Genomic DNA, 17,848 nt, shown 5'->3' with positions numbered 1-17,848 from the left:
TGAACGCTTCACCTTTGTATCCTTGCTTACCTTCAGGAGATATCAACTTCACTGACCCCCACCTGTGGAAAATTATGGCAGAATTTACAATATTGTCCCTAGTTGCCTGCAGTGATCACCTTAAAAAACCACCTAGACCCTTACCCCATCTTGAATGCTCAACCCCGCATCCCTCCCTGGGCCAAACTCACCGTGTTTAGGGTGTTTGCCAAGATGTGTGCTTGCCAAGGGTCAGAGAGAAAGTGATTCATATGTTAAAATGAACACAACTGCTTTCCTTGCCCTCCCCAAACTCCTTCCACAGATTCATTGCAAATTCCCCAACGTCTCAGTATCCCATTCGCTCCATCCCTTTGAACAGCTTCCAGAATGATAGTTGGACTTGCACACAGCTATGAGAGCCTACACTGCCCTGCACTCCTATCTCTCTTCCCACCAAGTCTTTTGTGTGTGTATGTGTGTTTTAACTGGTATTTAATAAAAACAAATTCTCTGAAAGACAAGCAATCTCTATTTGTCTCCTACAAGTGGTGGTTAAAATGTAGCCCTCCCGTTAGGCCCCTCTAATAGACCTGGTATCTGGCTGCTCAAATTCAGCAGCCAGGTGATCTGCCTCCGTGCTCCACCCAAGGGAAAACTTTTCACCCTTAACCTCACAAATATTATGGAGCATGCAGTAGGCTGCTATGACTGTGGGAATATTTTCTCATTTAGATCTGATTCTGCCATAAAGGCAGTGCCAGCATGCTTTTAATCCGCCAAACGTATATTCTACTGTCATTCTGCACCTGCTCGACCTGTTGAAGTGCTCTTTGCTGCTGTCCAGGTTTCCTGTGTAAGGTTTCATGAGCCATGGCTGTAAGGAGTACACCAGGTCTCTCAGGATCACTATAGGCATTTCAACATCCCCCACTGGAATCTTCTGGTCTGGAAAGGAAGTCTGTGCTTGTAGCTTTCTGTACAGGTGTTCCTGAAGATGCATGCACCTTTCCGGACCACCGTGTGTTGATGTCAGTGAAACGCCTACGGTGATCCACAAGTGCCTGAAATACCATAGAAAAGTATCCCTTTCTATTGATGTACTCTGTTGAAAGATGGTCCAGGGCCAAAATTGAAATATGCGTGCCACCTGTTGTTCTGCTGCACTTAGGGAATTCCATTGCCACAAAGCTAGCCAGTATTTCACACGCATGGCCAAGAGTCACAGTCCTTCATAGGAGGCTGAGATTAATGGCTCTGCACACTTGCATTACCGCAGCCCCAATAGTTGACTTCCCGACTCCAAACTGTTTAGCGAATGACTGTAGTAGTCTGGAATCACCGGCTTCCACACAGCAATCGCCATGCACTTCTCCACCGAGGGAGCAGCTCTCATTTTGGACTCCTTGTGCCGCAGTGCTGGGGCAGGCTCTTCACACCGCTGGAGGAAGATGGCTTTCCGCATCTGAAAGTTCTGGAGCCACTGCCCATCATCCATACCTGCATAATGATGTGATTCACCACTCACTTCAACAGTCTACTGTGTTGACAAAACTCTGTAGTGTAGACAAGGCCTAAGTTCCTGTCTAGGCAGAGCTATGTTGATGGAAGACTTCTTCGGTGAACCTAGCTACCACCTCTTGAGGAGGTATGTAGTGTCCACATGGTAGCACTACAGCAGCGCAGCTGTGCTGCCATAGTATTTTAAGTGGAGACAAGCCCATAGTTGTTAGCAATTGCAGTTAATTAGCATGGTTCCATGTGTGAAGTGCTTTCACAGATCACTGAAGTGTAAATGCATCTGATGCTCCGGGGTGTCTTGAAGTAATATGCTGATTGTACAAGGTCACAGACCAAGAACCATGAGATCATGTCTACACTTCAAAATTACATCAACCTAACTTATGTTGGCATACAGCCACCACAGTTAATAAATTGCTTCTGTGTGTGCACACTTGGCTCCTTGTGTTGGCAGTGTTCCTCCTCACCAGGAGCACTTGTATGAATTGTATTGTCAGCATGGGGCATTGTGGGACGGCTCCTGAAAGCCAGCAACAGTTGACGTAAGCATTTCAGTGTCTACACTGACACTTGCATTGACTTATTCACCGGGCAGCAGCTCCTCCGGATACTCCTCCAGAGGCAGAGGTTGAGACAGCTCAGTCCCTGGCTCGGACCGGCAGCAGTGTCCGACTCCATCCCTGGGTCTCCCTCAACTGAGCTGGAGGCCCTGCCTCTTATACTTCCTGTTCCGCCCTCCACTTCTGACTCAAGGGGCAGGCTTGGCCTGGCTCCACCCACCGCGGGTTTCTCCTTGTAAGCGTCAGAGGGGGGCCACTCCACCTCACTACAATATTTAAAAACAAACAAACGATAAACAGATTTTAAATCCATACTAAACATACCAGAAATCACCCATCTTCCATATGGGGAGTCTGGTAGGTAGACCAATGTCCCATTTAACAAGGGTTGGGCCCTCCCCTTGGACAGAGAGTCATGTCCATTTGCTGAAGCAAAATGAAGAGAATTATTTAGTTTCAGTGACTCACCTTAATCCATGGAGTACAACACAATCTTACATGAACCATTCATAAATTTAGTACAGTGGTCCCCAAAGATACTGCATGGGGTTGCAATGTCTGTCACAGTGAACATCTAGATAGCAATCTAGATAGACAAAAATTTCATTTTGCTTTTTTTCAAAGTAGATTACTCGTTACCATCGTGTCACTTTCAAGCCTACTTAAAAAAGGGAAAGTAGTATGCTGTACTTCTTAAAGGTGAAAGTATTTGTAATAGGCAGTTTGTAGTCAATGTGTTTTAATTCTGAAATATTAGGAACAACAACAAAAGTTTCCTAATTAATATGGCAGTCTTTTTTTAATCTTGGATGCCTTGATCATATACTTTGTAATCTGTCAGGGCAAAAATGTGTGACAGATTTAAAGTGAGGGATACAAGAGCAAGCAAATATTTTAGGAATTAGCATGAAATATGGCATTGTCTTGGACTAAATACATTTTTCTACAGGTTGGTTAAGTAGTTTAACATTTCTGATGTAAATAATTTATCATAGGAGGAGGTAGAAATAGCAAGTGATGTATATAACGTGGCGGTAAATTCAGGTATAAAATGCGGGATATCCCATCATAAATTTATGGTAGCACTCACAGTGTAATAGATGATGTCCATACGTATGAATCTCTGGCCGAAAGAATTTACGTTTTAAGGGCCTTATCCAGTATCATGAAAGTCAAGACTACCATAGATTTTGATAGGCATTGGATCATGCTCTATGAAAGAAGTAATAAAAAAGGTAAAATGGAGAGGGAAGGGCTAACTATTGATTATCTAAAACAAAATATTGTTTAGCTAGATAAACTATAGTTTATAACACCCTTGGGTGTTAGTCTTATTGCTGGTATTTCCCATGTTTGACTCTTTCAGAGTAGTGGGTGGAGGGAGGTATATGAGAAAAAGAAATTTTGCAACAGTGTCTGGTTGACTTGTTAACATTAACTAGTCCTGAGTTCCATCATCATAGGTTTGGCAGACTTTGTAAAATATTGACACTATCATTCAATGTGTTTTTTGTATTTTGCTTTACAATTTTGTACATTTTTAGATATGACTTTCTAACACTGATGACTTTCAGTGTGTAATCCTCAGAATCTTTGTTTGACTGTAACTGATGTAAGACATCCCTACCATACTTAGTGTAGTGTTTTTCATTGTAGCTAGCAGTCTGGGGGGTTTAAGGTTGAATTAGGTGGAAACTAACCTGGGATCATCAGAACAGTCTTCAAGCTGCTGTAGAACTTCATAGTAAGAGGGAGGTTTCTGGTGGACATTTGTGTGCTCAAGTTCATCACACATCCGTTACAATTGTCTAGACCAGGGATTGGCACCTTTGGCACGCGGCCCTCCAGTGGGGGTTGCGGGAAGCGGCGCAGCCCGAGGGATGTGCTGGCCGCTGCTTCCCACAGCCCACTTTGGCCTGGAGCAGCGAACTGCGGCTAGTGGGAGCTGCGATCGGCCGAACCTGCAGACGCAGCAGGTAAACAAACCGGCCCGGCCCGCCAGGGGGCTTACCCTGGAGGGCTGCGTGCCAAAGGTTGCCGATCCCTGGTCTAGACAACATAATACATCTTGTATCGGTATTATGAGGCAGTCACCTTTCCCTGCACAAAAGAACACACAATACTGCAACAACTGAAATGCTTCCTTAAACAAAATGAAGTGTAGTTAGAGGATTTTGAAAATTCAGTTGGAAACGAGCCTGTCTGGGTATTGATAACTATATAATTAAGTAGCTTCATCTGCGAAGATTGAGTAGAATCTTGCATGCAGACAATGACAGGAAAAAAATGCAGTTTCTTTCTCATGCAGATCTTCCTAGACTATCAGAATAGGAATTTAAATGAGCCAAGGTGTGAAAAAATGAGATGCAGGCAATAGGGGGAGTCAGAAAGGGAAATCTCTAGCTGAAGTGCTGGAGAGACAGATTTTAGTGACCATAAGGAAGACTGTGTCCAGTAATCTAAATATAAAAGTGATATGTGATGAACAACTGCAGCTTTTATCCTCAGCCGCCTCCTTTCCCCCCCATACATGTCACCTCATCACTTATCTCCCAGTGCAGCCCTTTTATTGTTGGTTAGAGCCGTCGTCTTTCATTACACTAATCAACCTGTGATATTAAAGATCCCCTTCAGGAACCGCTTACGGGCATAGGAATAGTGCAGGCAAAAACAGATAATGTGAAGTACCTTGTCTGTATCTTTTACTTTCCAACAATATTTTCAACATCCAATTTCTTTATTCTGTTTTTCCAAGATGATAATTATCAGAAATTCACTTCTTTACGGTGATATTCAAATTATTTTTTATTTAAAACTAATTGTCCTGTACCTCGAGTTTGTATTTACCCAAGTGTAGAAGGTAATTAATGTTTTTTCAAACAAACAATGAACAGCTGAAAAAATAGTTTAATGAACAATTTCACTAAAAATTAATATAATTACTCTGGATTCTGAAATTTTTACAGTACAAAACTTTAAATTAAGCATTATATACAGCACAATAATCTATTTTTCTTTTCAGTGGAGCATTAACAAACGTTGATGTAACATTTTTATTTTGGCATGGATTACATTTTTCTCTAACTCAGCTTTGTTCTATGTCCAGGTCACAATAGTTAAACCAGACATGCACAAAATGGCAGATTTATACTGTCCTCCTAGTTTTATATGAAAAATCCACAATGCTTAAGGCTAAAAATATTATTTGCCACCATCCTCTCTCACTGTTAGGCTTTTTTTTTTTCCTTTTAATATTTCTTGGCATCTCAAAACAAGTCACATGTGGTATCTCTCAGAGTAAGGCATCTGTTGTAAAAGGAGGAAAGGGTTTTTCCCCTTCTTCCCAAAGAAGAGACTGTGTTGAATGTCTTTGCATGAATAAGCCCAGAAGATGCTTTAGGATAAGGCCATTTGAGTTCTCTTGTTAAAATTATGTTATAGCAGTGTTCCAAGTGTTATTTGTCTTCCCATTACTGAATGGATTCTATTTTCTCATTTCTTCTGCTTCTAATTCATCTTGTGTACCTTTTGTGTCATGAATGTTTGTTACTGGCCATACAGTGGCTGGGACTTGGTGGGTTTCTGGCCGTTGCATCTCAGTATTTATAACCCATCCCAGGAATAACAGTGCCATAATTCAAGTATGGTACTTTTCAGACAAAACAATTGACCAGTTTCCAGGGTGACTTTATGTTCTTCTTAGGCTTGTTGCATTTTATTTTCCCATTTGGGGCCCAATCTTGCTCCCAATGAAATCAATAGCAAAATTCCCATTGACTAAAATAGAAGCAGGATCAAGGCCCTTTAGTTTCTTGGATGTCGTCTCACCCTCCCCAGATTCTGATTATTTCAAACATTGAGACCTAAGGAGTTTTTTCCCTTTCCAATACATTTAAAGCTAACTCCTGCCACCTGGTACACAGCTATAGAAATGGTGTGAAGCAGAGAGGCCGCTAAGTGGGGACTCAACAGATTGCTTCATGGTGCAGAGCTTCACTTCACAGTGATTCTCCTTGTGGGCAGGCTTGGAATAAGTGTGTGGTTTGTACAGCCTCCCTCACGTTGGGCTTTGCTGGGGTAGGGGTGGGGAGGTCTGTAGGTGCTACTGTAATATAAATAAACAATAAATGTTGGGAATAGTGCCCTGATCATTGAGCCACAACTCTACTTGGAGATGGCTCGGTGTGAAATAAGCATTACCGCGGCCCATGTGCTCAGCTCGCAATCTCTAAGGGTTCACTGTGGCACCATCACCATAGTATCTGAACGCTTAAAGATGGACAGTAAGATCCCTTAGGAATTACAGGGAGTTTTCTTCTGCTCTTCTTTCCCAGTGAAAGAGGCTGTGCTTGGACATGTAAATAAGATATCATTTAATCTTCAATAATCATTTTAGATGTACCGGAAATGCTTTAGTATAGAGGCTTGTCATAAATATAAAGGGAAGGGTAACCACCTATCTGTATACAGTGCTATAAAATCCCTCCTGGCCAGAGGCAACATCCTGTTACCTGTAAAGGGTTAAGAAGCTCAGTTAACCTAACGGGCACCTGACCCAAAGACCAATAAGAGAACAAGATACTTTCAAATCTGGAGGGGGAGGAGGAAAGGCTTTTGTTTGTGAGGTTTATTTACGTGTTGGCTCTCTTGGGACTGAGAGAGGCCAGACAGAAATCCATCTTCTCCAACCCATCTAAATCCAAGTCTCCAATATTGCAACCAGTATAGGTAAGCCAGGCAAGGCGGATTAGTTTATCTTTTGTTTTATGTGAATTTTCCCTGTGTTAAGAGGGAGGTTTATTCCTGTTTTCAGTAACTTTAAGGTTTTGCCCAGAGGGGGATCCTCTCTGATTTGACTCTGAATACCCTGTAAAGTATTTTCCATCCTGATTTTACAGAGGTGATTCTTTTACCTTTTCTTTAATTAAAATTCTTCTTTTAAGAACCTGATTGATTTTTCATTGTTCTTAAGATTCAAGGGTTTGGGTCTGTGTTTACCTGTACAAATTGGTGAGGATTCTTATCAAGCCTTCCCCAGGAAAAGGGGTGTAGGGCTTGGGGGGATATTTTTGGGAAAGACATCTCCAAGTGGGCTCTTTCCCTGTTCTTTGTTTAAAACGCTTGGTGGTGGCAGCATACTGTTCAAGGGCAAGGCAAAGTTTGTACCTTGGGGAAATTTTTAACCTCAGCTGGTAACAATAAGCTTAGGGGGTCTTTCATGCAGTCCCCACATCTGTACCCTAGAGTTCAGAGTCGGGAAGGAACCCTGACAAGGCTTTTGCAGCAAGCCCTACACATTTTTCTTGTAGATGCTTGGTTGTCATTTTGTTGTTAGTTTGACCTAGAAATGGGAGGCTGGAGGCGGGACAATAGTTGGGAGTCTTTTACATAATGTTGGCTTTTTCTGGATTGGGGGAACTTCCTCCTCCCAAGGAAAATTGGCAGGTTCCCCTTCCCTGAAGGTGATGGTGATTTATTTTGGCTAATAGTGGATCTAAATTACTTAATCTTTTTGCTGCCATTCCTCACTGGTGAAATAGAAAGAGCACTTTCTTCTCCCCAGCCTTTCTCTTGTCCCTTTAGTGTTTCAAGCTCTATGGAGGCAAGAGGACTGTTTTTTAATATATATAGTGGTGCTCGGCATGGGGGGAGGCAGTCTTCTGAGGGGCCCGAAGTCACTATTATACTATTAGTAATCAGTAATATAATAATAATTAATAAAGAACAGAGGCAAGACTGCAATGTGATTTAATGTTAAACTTGTATAACTTTTTTGCATAATAAAATCATTCTGTTGCCCAAATTGACATCTTGGGCCTAATTTAGCAAGTGCTCTGTGCCCAGAAATTCAAGGGAGTTCTGCACACAGATCTGTCACAGCATTGGGGTTGGGGTCTATTTTCATGTAATTTCACTTCGGAGTTTCTAATCATTTTTTTTATAATCACCTATCGGCAACTGTCTGAAGCAACAGAACTTCCTAGTATTCCAAATATGTTACAAATTCTGTAGTTTTATGACTTCGCTCAAGATGAACAACATAAAATGAAAGAATTGATATGGAATTTTTTAAGGAGAATTCTATTAATTGGAATTGCACCAATCTTCAGGCTTCTGAACTGTAGTTTTTCCTTTTCCCCTATGTTTGAGTTCTTCTGTAGCATTACATTTACCGATGGACTTATTCAGATTTATAAGGCTAACAGGAAATACCCAGTAAAACATTCTGGGTTCTAATTCTGCAGTCCTTTGCAAAGATTCAGTCCACTCAGTCAGTTGTCCTACTTGTATGAGTAAGGCAAGCAGAATTTGGCCCTGAACAAAAACCCTGATCCTTGAAAACCTTACTCTAGCAAGTAGTACCAGTTGACTTCACTGGCTTTGCATGTGCAAGAACTGGACCCTTGGTAAGTGTTTCAGGATTTGGGGTCCTGGGGTATTTGAAGTTTTTTGCTCTTCTACATATTTGGTACAGAGTTACGGATATTGTGTTCTCCAGATAATGACAATTTTGGAGCTTTTGAAAATGTTGTCATGTTACTAATAATTGAAAGCATGAAAGATCTTTAATTTGTGTGTGTATTAACTTATATACCTATAATATAGTAGTGTAATTAGAGAGCTCTGTAATCTATGAAAACTCTGAATATTTATGAACAGTTAACATTTTATTTGCTTACTCTACGGTTTATAATATTTTTAGTTAAATGAGACCATCTTTTCAAAGGATTTGAATACAGATTTTACTTAGGATAAGAGACATGGGAAAGAACACTGCTCACTAAATTATATGCATAAACCCCATGAAGCTCGAATAGTTGATATTTTATTTTTTTGGTAGAGCAGCATGAAACAAATGCTTTGTTTTGTTCGTGCAAATGAGAAGACCATTATAATGCAAAGCAGTGTCCTGGAAAAAAGCAAATGTGCTTTTTTTGTTGTAAATATCCCTGCTAAATGCTGCAGTAATTGCAAGCAGAGCGTGGTGTTTTTTCTCTCTTCTTTTCATTGATATATTTTAACAAGTCCTCTTGAGACTATTAAAACGTCTTAGTTTTTGGAACATGTGGTCCAGCGGGGATAACTTTGTCCACAGATGCAGTGGGTTGGCAGCTAGATTTTGCATGTCTTTTCATTTCTTTCCAGATTCTTTGACCCAGTGTAACCTTTGGTCTCCCTCGGAAGGCAGGGGTGAAGGAAGTATGAGCAGGTGACTGATGATCACTGTCAATACAGCCTGCAGACAATATGGGAATTACTTTAGCAGTCTCTCACTTCCCTCCACTCCCCCATCTCTTAAACCAACAAATGCAAATAGCTCCATTCCCATTTGCTAGTATTTCAGTGCTGCTGCCCAGGCAGCATGGGCTTTGTTGTAGACTTGCTTATTCAAAAAGGCAGTTTGAATCCTAGTAAGAAGAAAAATTATCTAATGGGACCTAAACCCCCTTAATGGTCAACACGGCTAGTATTTGGCCCTCTGGAATATAAAGGTAGGAAGATGATGAAAATGAACATATATTTTATATTGTATTTCAACAGTACAGCAAGACCAGATTAGTACTGTTTGCATTGTTAGCCTTTGTTTAGTAAATAATATCAATCCTTTTTACAAAGCAGTTGAAATTTACCCACCGTGTAGAAATGCGTACCTGTACTCCTAGAACCTGTTGGCATTAACATTTGTCGTTGGAATTATCTGTGTATTTAAACATTTCATTTACTGTGCAACAGAGACTATGAAAGCATTTGCTAGATTTCAGTATAGCCAGACAATGAATCTATGAAGCACATATTTCTTTGCAATTTCTTGACTTTATTTATTAATCACAGAATTGTGTGGTCCGAATAGAATAGCTGTATTTTTATTATAATCTTGTTTTGCTTTCCAGATATGTTGTCTAGTAAGAGTTGTCACTTGGAAGATTCAAAAGCATAACAAAAAAGAGTGATGTTGTTTGTATTGGCTAAAATTCAGTTAAACTTATTTTAAATTGCTACTGTACATGAAATCTTGTAAGTACTATCATGCATAAATAAAAGGAAAGTGATTACTTTCCTAAATGAGAAGCTCCTTTTTTCCAGTTACCTAGAGGCAGAAAATATATTTAATGTAATGTAAATATTAGTAAAAAGGACTTTTTTAAAAAAAATTGCTCATCAAGGACATTTGATTCATAAATGAATTAAACAAAACATGTTTAACGTGTTAACTTGTTTGAATAGAACTTTTGTTTTATAAGCATCTGAAGTGTCATTTTGGGATGTTCGGTTCAGTTCACTTTACCTTGACACTTTCTCTTCAAATGATTTATTTGTTAAAGTTAACTCATTGGGAGAAGTACTTATAAAATGAAAAGCACCACTTAAGACAGAGCATTGGACTGCTGAGATGCACGTCACATGTATGGGTAGGCATTGTTGTATTGACTAATGGTAATTGTCTGTCTAGATTCCCTTGAAAATGTAACTTCTAGTTTTATTTGTGGTGGGGTTTTTTTTTCAAAATATATCTTCAATCACTAATAGCTCAGCAGTAACAATTTTCTGATGTACACAAAACTCTGGAAATTAGAATAAAGTCTTAGAATCCATCCCTTTCAGCTTGCAGTAGTGTTCCAGATCAGGCATTTTAGCTTTGGTTATGTCAGTTCAGCTTTAACATTAATTTGGAATTTCTCAATTTTTGTCATGTTAAGTACAGGTTCATAGATTGTAAGGCCAGAAGGGACCATTATGATCATCTGGCGTGTGTTATGCAGGAGATCAGACTATAGAATATCATTGCGTGATTCCTGAATCAAGGAACCTCATATGCTTTAGTTAAGCCAGAAGTTCTTTTTAGAAAGACATCCAGTCTTGATTTAAATACTTCACATGACAGAGAATCTATCAAATTCAACCTTTTTGTCTCGTATTTCTTTTCCTTTGTGTGTGTACATGTGCACGCATACATGTGGGTGGGGGAAGAGGGTCAAGAGAAGGCTCTGTATTTATTTATTTTCCTCTGTTTTATTTGTTTGTTAGTTTTAATTGAACTTTTGCCTCTCGGGGTGCAAGGGTTGTCCGATTCTCTCTGCCTTTTATTTCCTCACCACTTCCTCAAAAGCATGTATAGCTCTGTTGATCAGCCTTCTCATCAAATGACAATAGATAAGTTTCCCTTGGAACCAGTCATTGCTGTTTGAGTTGGCCAGAGGAGATACTGGAGACTGACATAACACATTTTCCCATCAGTGGTATATCTGTGTATGTAGAAACTCCTTCTGTTGTGTTTTAATATCAATTTGTTGCCAAGGAAGTTATCATAAATTCATCATAATGACTTCAGAGCACAATCAAATAGGTGAAAATACATTATTAACTAGGAGGCTCTTATAGAAGAGAGATCTGGTCATGGCTTCCAGCCTGTTATCATCAGGCTGTGATCTAGTCAGATGTGAGCTGCATAGGGTTAGCGAGGTTTGTATTTGGTGGACATCCCACGTAGGAAAACTTTGATATTACAGAAAATTAACAGGTCATTCTTTTCCCTTTGAGTCATGTTGAATCCAAGTCTCAGCGGGCACTGTGCTGCTCGAGGACTTTCTTTCAAATGAAATTTAAAACTGAACTGCTGATCACTCAGTGTAATTAATCTTTGCATGCAGTGTTGTTGTAGCCATGTTGGTCCCAGGATATTGGAGAGACAAGGTGGGTGAGGGAACATCTTTTATTGGACCAACTTCTGTTGGTGAGAGAGACAAGCTTTGGAGCTTACATAGAGCTCTTCTTCAGGTCATATCCACCTTGTCTCTTTAATTAATCTTTGGTATTTTTCTGGGTGTTAAACTTGATTTCCCGGACAAATTCCCAGTTATTAAGATTTTGACTATCAAAACGTTGTTCCTCTTTACTTGGATGGTATTCTTCACTTTCTGCTGTGCACAGTTGAATAGTTGACATTGTTTTGCCCCTGTGGCAGCTACATTTAGAGGTGCAGCTTAGATTTTTTATATTCTTTAGAATTTGTTAAGCACTTTGGGATCCTTCTTGATGACAGGCACTATATGAATGTAATAGTTGTGGTAGTAATGGAAACTATGAGAAACATCTGTAAGGTGAGTGTATTCAAATTATCTCTGTTTTTTATCTGAAAATGGTCTCTTGTAGAAAAGTCCCTCTTAAATATATATATTTGGGGGGGGGGGGGGGAAACGGGACTGGATTTTGTTCTTTCTTTAGTTAAATGAAGTAGTTTGATACCAAACACTTGTTACATTTAGATAGCTTCATTTTACACTGATTTTAAAATTTAAATTAAATATGTAGCAAGTTTTTTAAATCATTAGAAAAGTTGCTTTTGTAGTACGAAGTAATCTCTGGACAATGACACAAAATACCTTCAGAAGCTGGTATTAATTCTGAGGTGAGGTTTTTGTTTTTCCCCTCAGTTTCCATTATAAAAAGAGGTGCAAAATCCCAGTCTTCCCCTTCCAAAGTAACCCGGCGTTCAATGCAGTCTCCACAGAAGTCTGCTCCAGTGCCTCCACAATGTGGCAGGAAAACAAGTCGGGGCAACCCCCCTGGACAATCTACAATTCCTAGGAAGGGAAGATCTCCTAAAGCCATTCCTCTGACAAAAAACACCTCTACTGAAAATCTCAAAACAAGGAAAAAAGGTTTAAAACCTGGAAGAAAGGTTAGTTACAGTTGCTACTTTAATTTGTATTGTGGAACTTTGTAGTGATTCGTTATTTTGAACATGCTGTTTATAATTCCATGTACAGTCTGATGCTGTTTTTCCTTCAAGCACTTATGGCTTGTCTCCACTTGAAATTTACCAAAATAAGTATTCTGGAATTCTTATTTTGAGGTAAGCCACCATGTGGACACTCTTATTCTAGAATAGAGACCCTTTTTCTGATTTAGATTAATCCACTGGCTTTATTTATTATTATTACTATTTATTATTTACTCTTCCAGAATAGTTTTTTCAGTAAATTTCCAAGTTTAGACAATCCCTTAGGTTATTAGATTTAATTATTTTCTTACTGAAATAAATGTTAAGTTTGCCCAGTGTTTACCTTACTTTAGGGCGTGTTAGAAACCAAGGCTTTGTGTATAATTTTAGACTGGAAAACGTAAAAATTAATTTCTTCTGAAATTCCATAAAAAGTTATTACTGCTGCATTGAGTAACATGTTGCTTAAGTTACTATATATGTGATATAAAATTCACCCTCTCCATCAAACAGTATAAATATAAAGCTCTGCTGACTTCTGTAAAATGACTCATTGGTTAAAAATAATAAAGATTCTGTCTTAGCATTGTTTGAATAGAGTTTATGCTTATATAGGATGATGTTTGGTTGTTTTTATTAATGTCTTCCATTTTACCACACACTTTACCCAGAAGAATATTTTAATTAACTCAAGAAATATTATACACACACACACTTTTTGAAACATGGCAGGTATTACAAAAGAATGATGAAAAAAATAAAAAGTCCCATTGACTACATTGGGAGTGCCACACTCAGAGAGCTTGTGAGATTCAGACTGAATATCATGAAGACTGCACATCTTAAACAGACGTTAAATATAGCAAAATGCCTTATGCTTAAAGGCCGCTAGAGTAAACGTTTAAGGCCAGTTCGGACTGATTAAGCCTTTCACAAGTTTTTTGTGCTAGTTTGAAAATATATGGTTAAGGAGGTCAGTCTTTGATCAGTACATTTTGAATTTCCAAATAATTCTCAGGTGGGGAAGCAGTCCATTCTGTTGCAATATCTGTTTGTTATCAACATGTTTCACTGTTTGTTATCATTATGTAATATTCAACATTTCCATCTCTGCAATAGAAAATAAGCTTATTTTGCATGTAATGTCTTTCATCCAAATACTTCCCAATAACAGTGCAATAAAGTTCAATACAAAATTCCCCTTACCTGTATTTTGACTCCTTACCATCCTTCTCCCAATTTCAATACGTAGTGTTTTTTATTAATTTCAGTTCTAATATGAAAGGAAAACATTTGTTCCCTTTATATCTGTTTTTAATGTATTATTTTTTAAATGTATGCTTTAATTTAGCAACACAAGTAACCAGACTAGTGTCAAAACAAACAGACCACATATTTCAGTATTTCAAATATACGGGCTGTACCTTGGTCCTCAATGAGGATGTGGGGAGTAGCCAGTCAGTATATGCACTGTTATGTTAGTTGTTGAAGATGTTTGTCCCTCCATGTCTCCCACATGAATGTTCATATTATTTCCTTTTCATGTCTCCATCTCTTCACATGTTGAATTTTCCTCTCTGTTATCTATGGCTTTCTGTGCTATGGAATAGCAATGGCCCCAAAGTAGAGTGAAGTCACCTCTTGTAGAGTTGTATAGAGAGACTTTTTGGATTGTCATGCCTAGGAAGTTGGAAGTTTTGCCCTAGCTAACTACAGTACATGTTTATTCTCTATGTCCAGGATGATTTGAGTCCTTTGTTACTGAATATTTAGGTGTACTGGGAAGCTGCCACTGACTGCCCTGTTCAGTAGAATATTATTCCATCTGTTCTAAACGATCTGTGTCCATCATCAGTACAATGTAACTCCTGCCACCATATTTATTATCCTTACAGCAACGTCAGTCACCAATGCCAAATAGACTCTCCAATCAGCCCTTTCTGGCCTGTTGACCTTTACCAAATCTCAGTCCTTGCCATGTACCATATATTTCATAGCAAGCTAAAGCAGTTCTTTATAGATGTTGCAGCAGTGCTCAGAGTGAATACATAAACTGAAAGTCCTGTATTTTGGTTGTTTTAAGATACTTAAGTGAAAAGTCACTGTGTCAATATAAAATTGTTTCCAAAATCACATAATGACTGTAGCTATCATAAAAGTCTTATGTGAGAACGTTTTTTAATAGCTGAGTAGCTTTTTAATGCAATTTTTGGCAAAAATCAATCTGTGTTGGTTCACAGCTTAAGGGAAAGATTGTCATGTGCACCTTTTCTCATCCTTTCCCATTCACAGTTGCACAGATCATCTCCCTTCCCATTTGTGATCTCAGCTTCCTTATGGCAACTGTTTACATGTAAAAGTGATACAGAAGAACGTTTAGTCTGGGTTTTCCAAACGCACCTGAGGGCATTATGTTCCCAAATTCTATTGAAGTTCAGTGAGAGCTGGTTTCCTAGCTGATGTAGCCTCCTTTTCAAAACTCCAGCCTTGGTGAATTTTTAGCTTTTAATGCAGGTCAGGAGCTAGCAATGAAGAGAACCCCCACCACATCACCAGCCAGCTCTCTGCTGTCTGCAAATGGCAGGCAAACTTCTGATTGAGGTACATCTGACTTAGGTCATAATGTTAGTGTAACCCTTCTGCCCTTCAGAGTTGGCAGCAACAAGGGTCGGGTTCAGTATCTAGGGGTTTCATTCCAATAACACAATGCAAAACCAGCTTGAGCCCCCACCCAGTGACCTGGGACGAATATATACCACCCCCGCTGGGCGCCTCCCAAGAGGCAATACTCCCCCTCTCTCAAGCACAGAGTCTGAGTGTAACAAAAACCTTTTAATAACCAAGAGAAACAACATGGCATTATGTTGGTGAAACACCACCAACAGGATTCATAACACAACCCATGAGCAAAAAAAACCCACCCCAAGCAAATTGGGACGTGACCTTTCCCTTTGGTTCTTGAGTCCGGCAACCCAATGTCACCCAAAGTCCCAAAAGTCCAACAACCCAAAAGTTTCTGTCCCTGGTCAGTGCAGCACCAGAGTTCAAAAGTTTATCTGTAGAGTTTTACCTCCCAACCTGGGTGGAGATGGGGGGGGGTTTTAAGGGGCACCTCATGTGGTCCAAAGTCGATTGTCCCAGCCTCTCCATGGGGCTCCGCTCTGCTCCACCAGCCGTCCCATGAATTGCTCCACTCTGCCAGCCGCCCCCATGAGCTGTTCCAGCCATCGCACGAACCGCTCTGCTTCAAGAGCTGCTCTGCTCTGCCAGCCGTCCCGCAAACTGCTCCGCACTATATCTTCAGGCTCCCCTACTACTTAACACAACACTCAGTGATTTCAGCTTGTATAGGGGAGCCTCAGTGCTTGTGCACTATTGGCTAAAAGTGAATTCAGCTCAGCAGCCTGTAACTAGACTCCTAATGGAATCAAAATTAGCTCTGATATTCCACAGTGGAGAAAGGAGGAAGTGTAATTAGCATGTAAGGCCCTCACCAGGGGGCCCATACCACCAAGTATTAATACCTGTCCTCAGCCTCTCTCCATTCACTGAGTTTTGGAACTCATGTCCCTTGCTTAGCGAGTGCTACTTAGTTGATGGCTAGTCCCTCCATCATAACAAAAGGCCAAGTACTGTTCCACTGTCCTTGATTCACATAATCAGGATAATAACAATTTATTCTTCCTGCCCCAATAACAGAGAAACTGGGGATCCCACAGCAGCCAAAGTGACCACTTGGGCAGCTATGGGCTCATGCTAGGCGGGGTGGGTGTGCCTATGCAAATGAGATCAGCCCCTGAAGTTCTTTTCCACAACTTGCCCCAACTCACCACCAGATGTCAGGGTGGAGCTCATCGTGACTCTGCTTACATTAGTTTAAGTACTAGCAATAATAAGTGTATGTGGGATGTATGAGTGCATGGGAATAGCCATTTTTTAAAATGTCACCTGCTCTGATGAAGAAAAATGGGGAAAGTGGGTAGAACTGCTTTAAAATCCCCTGTATTTTCATGTATGCTTACAAAGTTTATTAGAACATTAGAATATGAAATGCTTCCCTGGTGTGATAAAAGGGCCAGATTGTGGCTGCTCTGTGCCTGTGTGTACTGAGAACCCCTCTCGTATTCCATTTTCCAGTGCAGGAGGCGCCTATAATTTGTAGCATGAAGGGGTGGAGACTGGCCAACCTGTGTTGTGTAGAGCATATGCAGTGGTAGCAGCCCTCGTGATTTTATCATAAGCTTTGCTATTTGGTGTTTTTACTTAACGTAGACAAGTGATCATGGAGAATCTCAGCAAATTTCTAGTGTTCCTGGTTGCAGAGAAAAGCTTGAAAATGTGACCTGAATGTATCTTAAAGACTCAAATGAGAAAGCAAATAAAGTTCCCCAAATCTATTATTTTTAAGACAATCTCACATGTTCGGGGGAGCATGACACCTGTGTCTATTAACATTTTGCACTAGCAATATTGCATGAGCTCATCTCTCTGTGCGCCAACTTGCAGCTGCAGGGCAGTGCTTAGAGAAGCACAATCTGCATCTGCAGAACAAGTATAATAGCAGCTGACAGTGAGCTTGTTCTCTTTCACCCTCCACTTAACACCTCTGGAGGCCTTCTCTGACCTTCACAGGCTCAAAGCCTTCAGCTATCTTCATAGGAGCAGTAAATCTCCCCTCATCACCACACCCCCTCTTCTCCTAAATTCTTACATGGCCTGGCTCTTAAATCCGCACATATGAATGTTTATCAAAACCAACTGCAGATGCAAAGAAAAGTTAAGTGGAGCTGAAAGCAGAAGGCAAGATACATTTAGCGTGGTGGGTTTTTTTCCATTTAGCATGAAAGTGAAACACGATCATTAGTAACATTTCCACACCAAATTCACTGTTATGCTACTTCAGATGACCTGCTCCAGTGTAACAGGGCACTACCACAGCTGGAAGGATGAGGTAGTTATGGCATTGAAACAAAACTTAGCTCAGGCTATCCCTTTAAAAAATAATTTGTTTGGAGTGAAAAGAAGAGTAATGTTACAAATGCAGTGCCATCAACTGGCAAGCTAC

The 17,848-nt window shown here is 40.0% G+C and overlaps 1 protein-coding gene across 1 annotated transcript in view; it reads left to right on the top strand.

Moving 5' to 3' along the window:
- SCML2 (Scm polycomb group protein like 2) overlaps window positions 1-17,848 on the top strand; it is a 106,119-nt gene that overhangs the window by 57,582 nt on the left and 30,689 nt on the right. The window contains exon 7 of the mRNA XM_077807182.1: window positions 12,494-12,741. Within this exon, the coding sequence (XP_077663308.1) occupies window positions 12,494-12,741 (248 nt within the window). The remainder of the gene's footprint in view (window positions 1-12,493; window positions 12,742-17,848) is intronic.

This window comes from Eretmochelys imbricata, chromosome 1 (genome assembly GCF_965152235.1).
Source record: "Eretmochelys imbricata isolate rEreImb1 chromosome 1, rEreImb1.hap1, whole genome shotgun sequence".
NCBI lineage: Eukaryota > Metazoa > Chordata > Testudines > Cheloniidae > Eretmochelys > Eretmochelys imbricata.
This window is presented reverse-complemented; position numbering and strand designations above follow the sequence as displayed.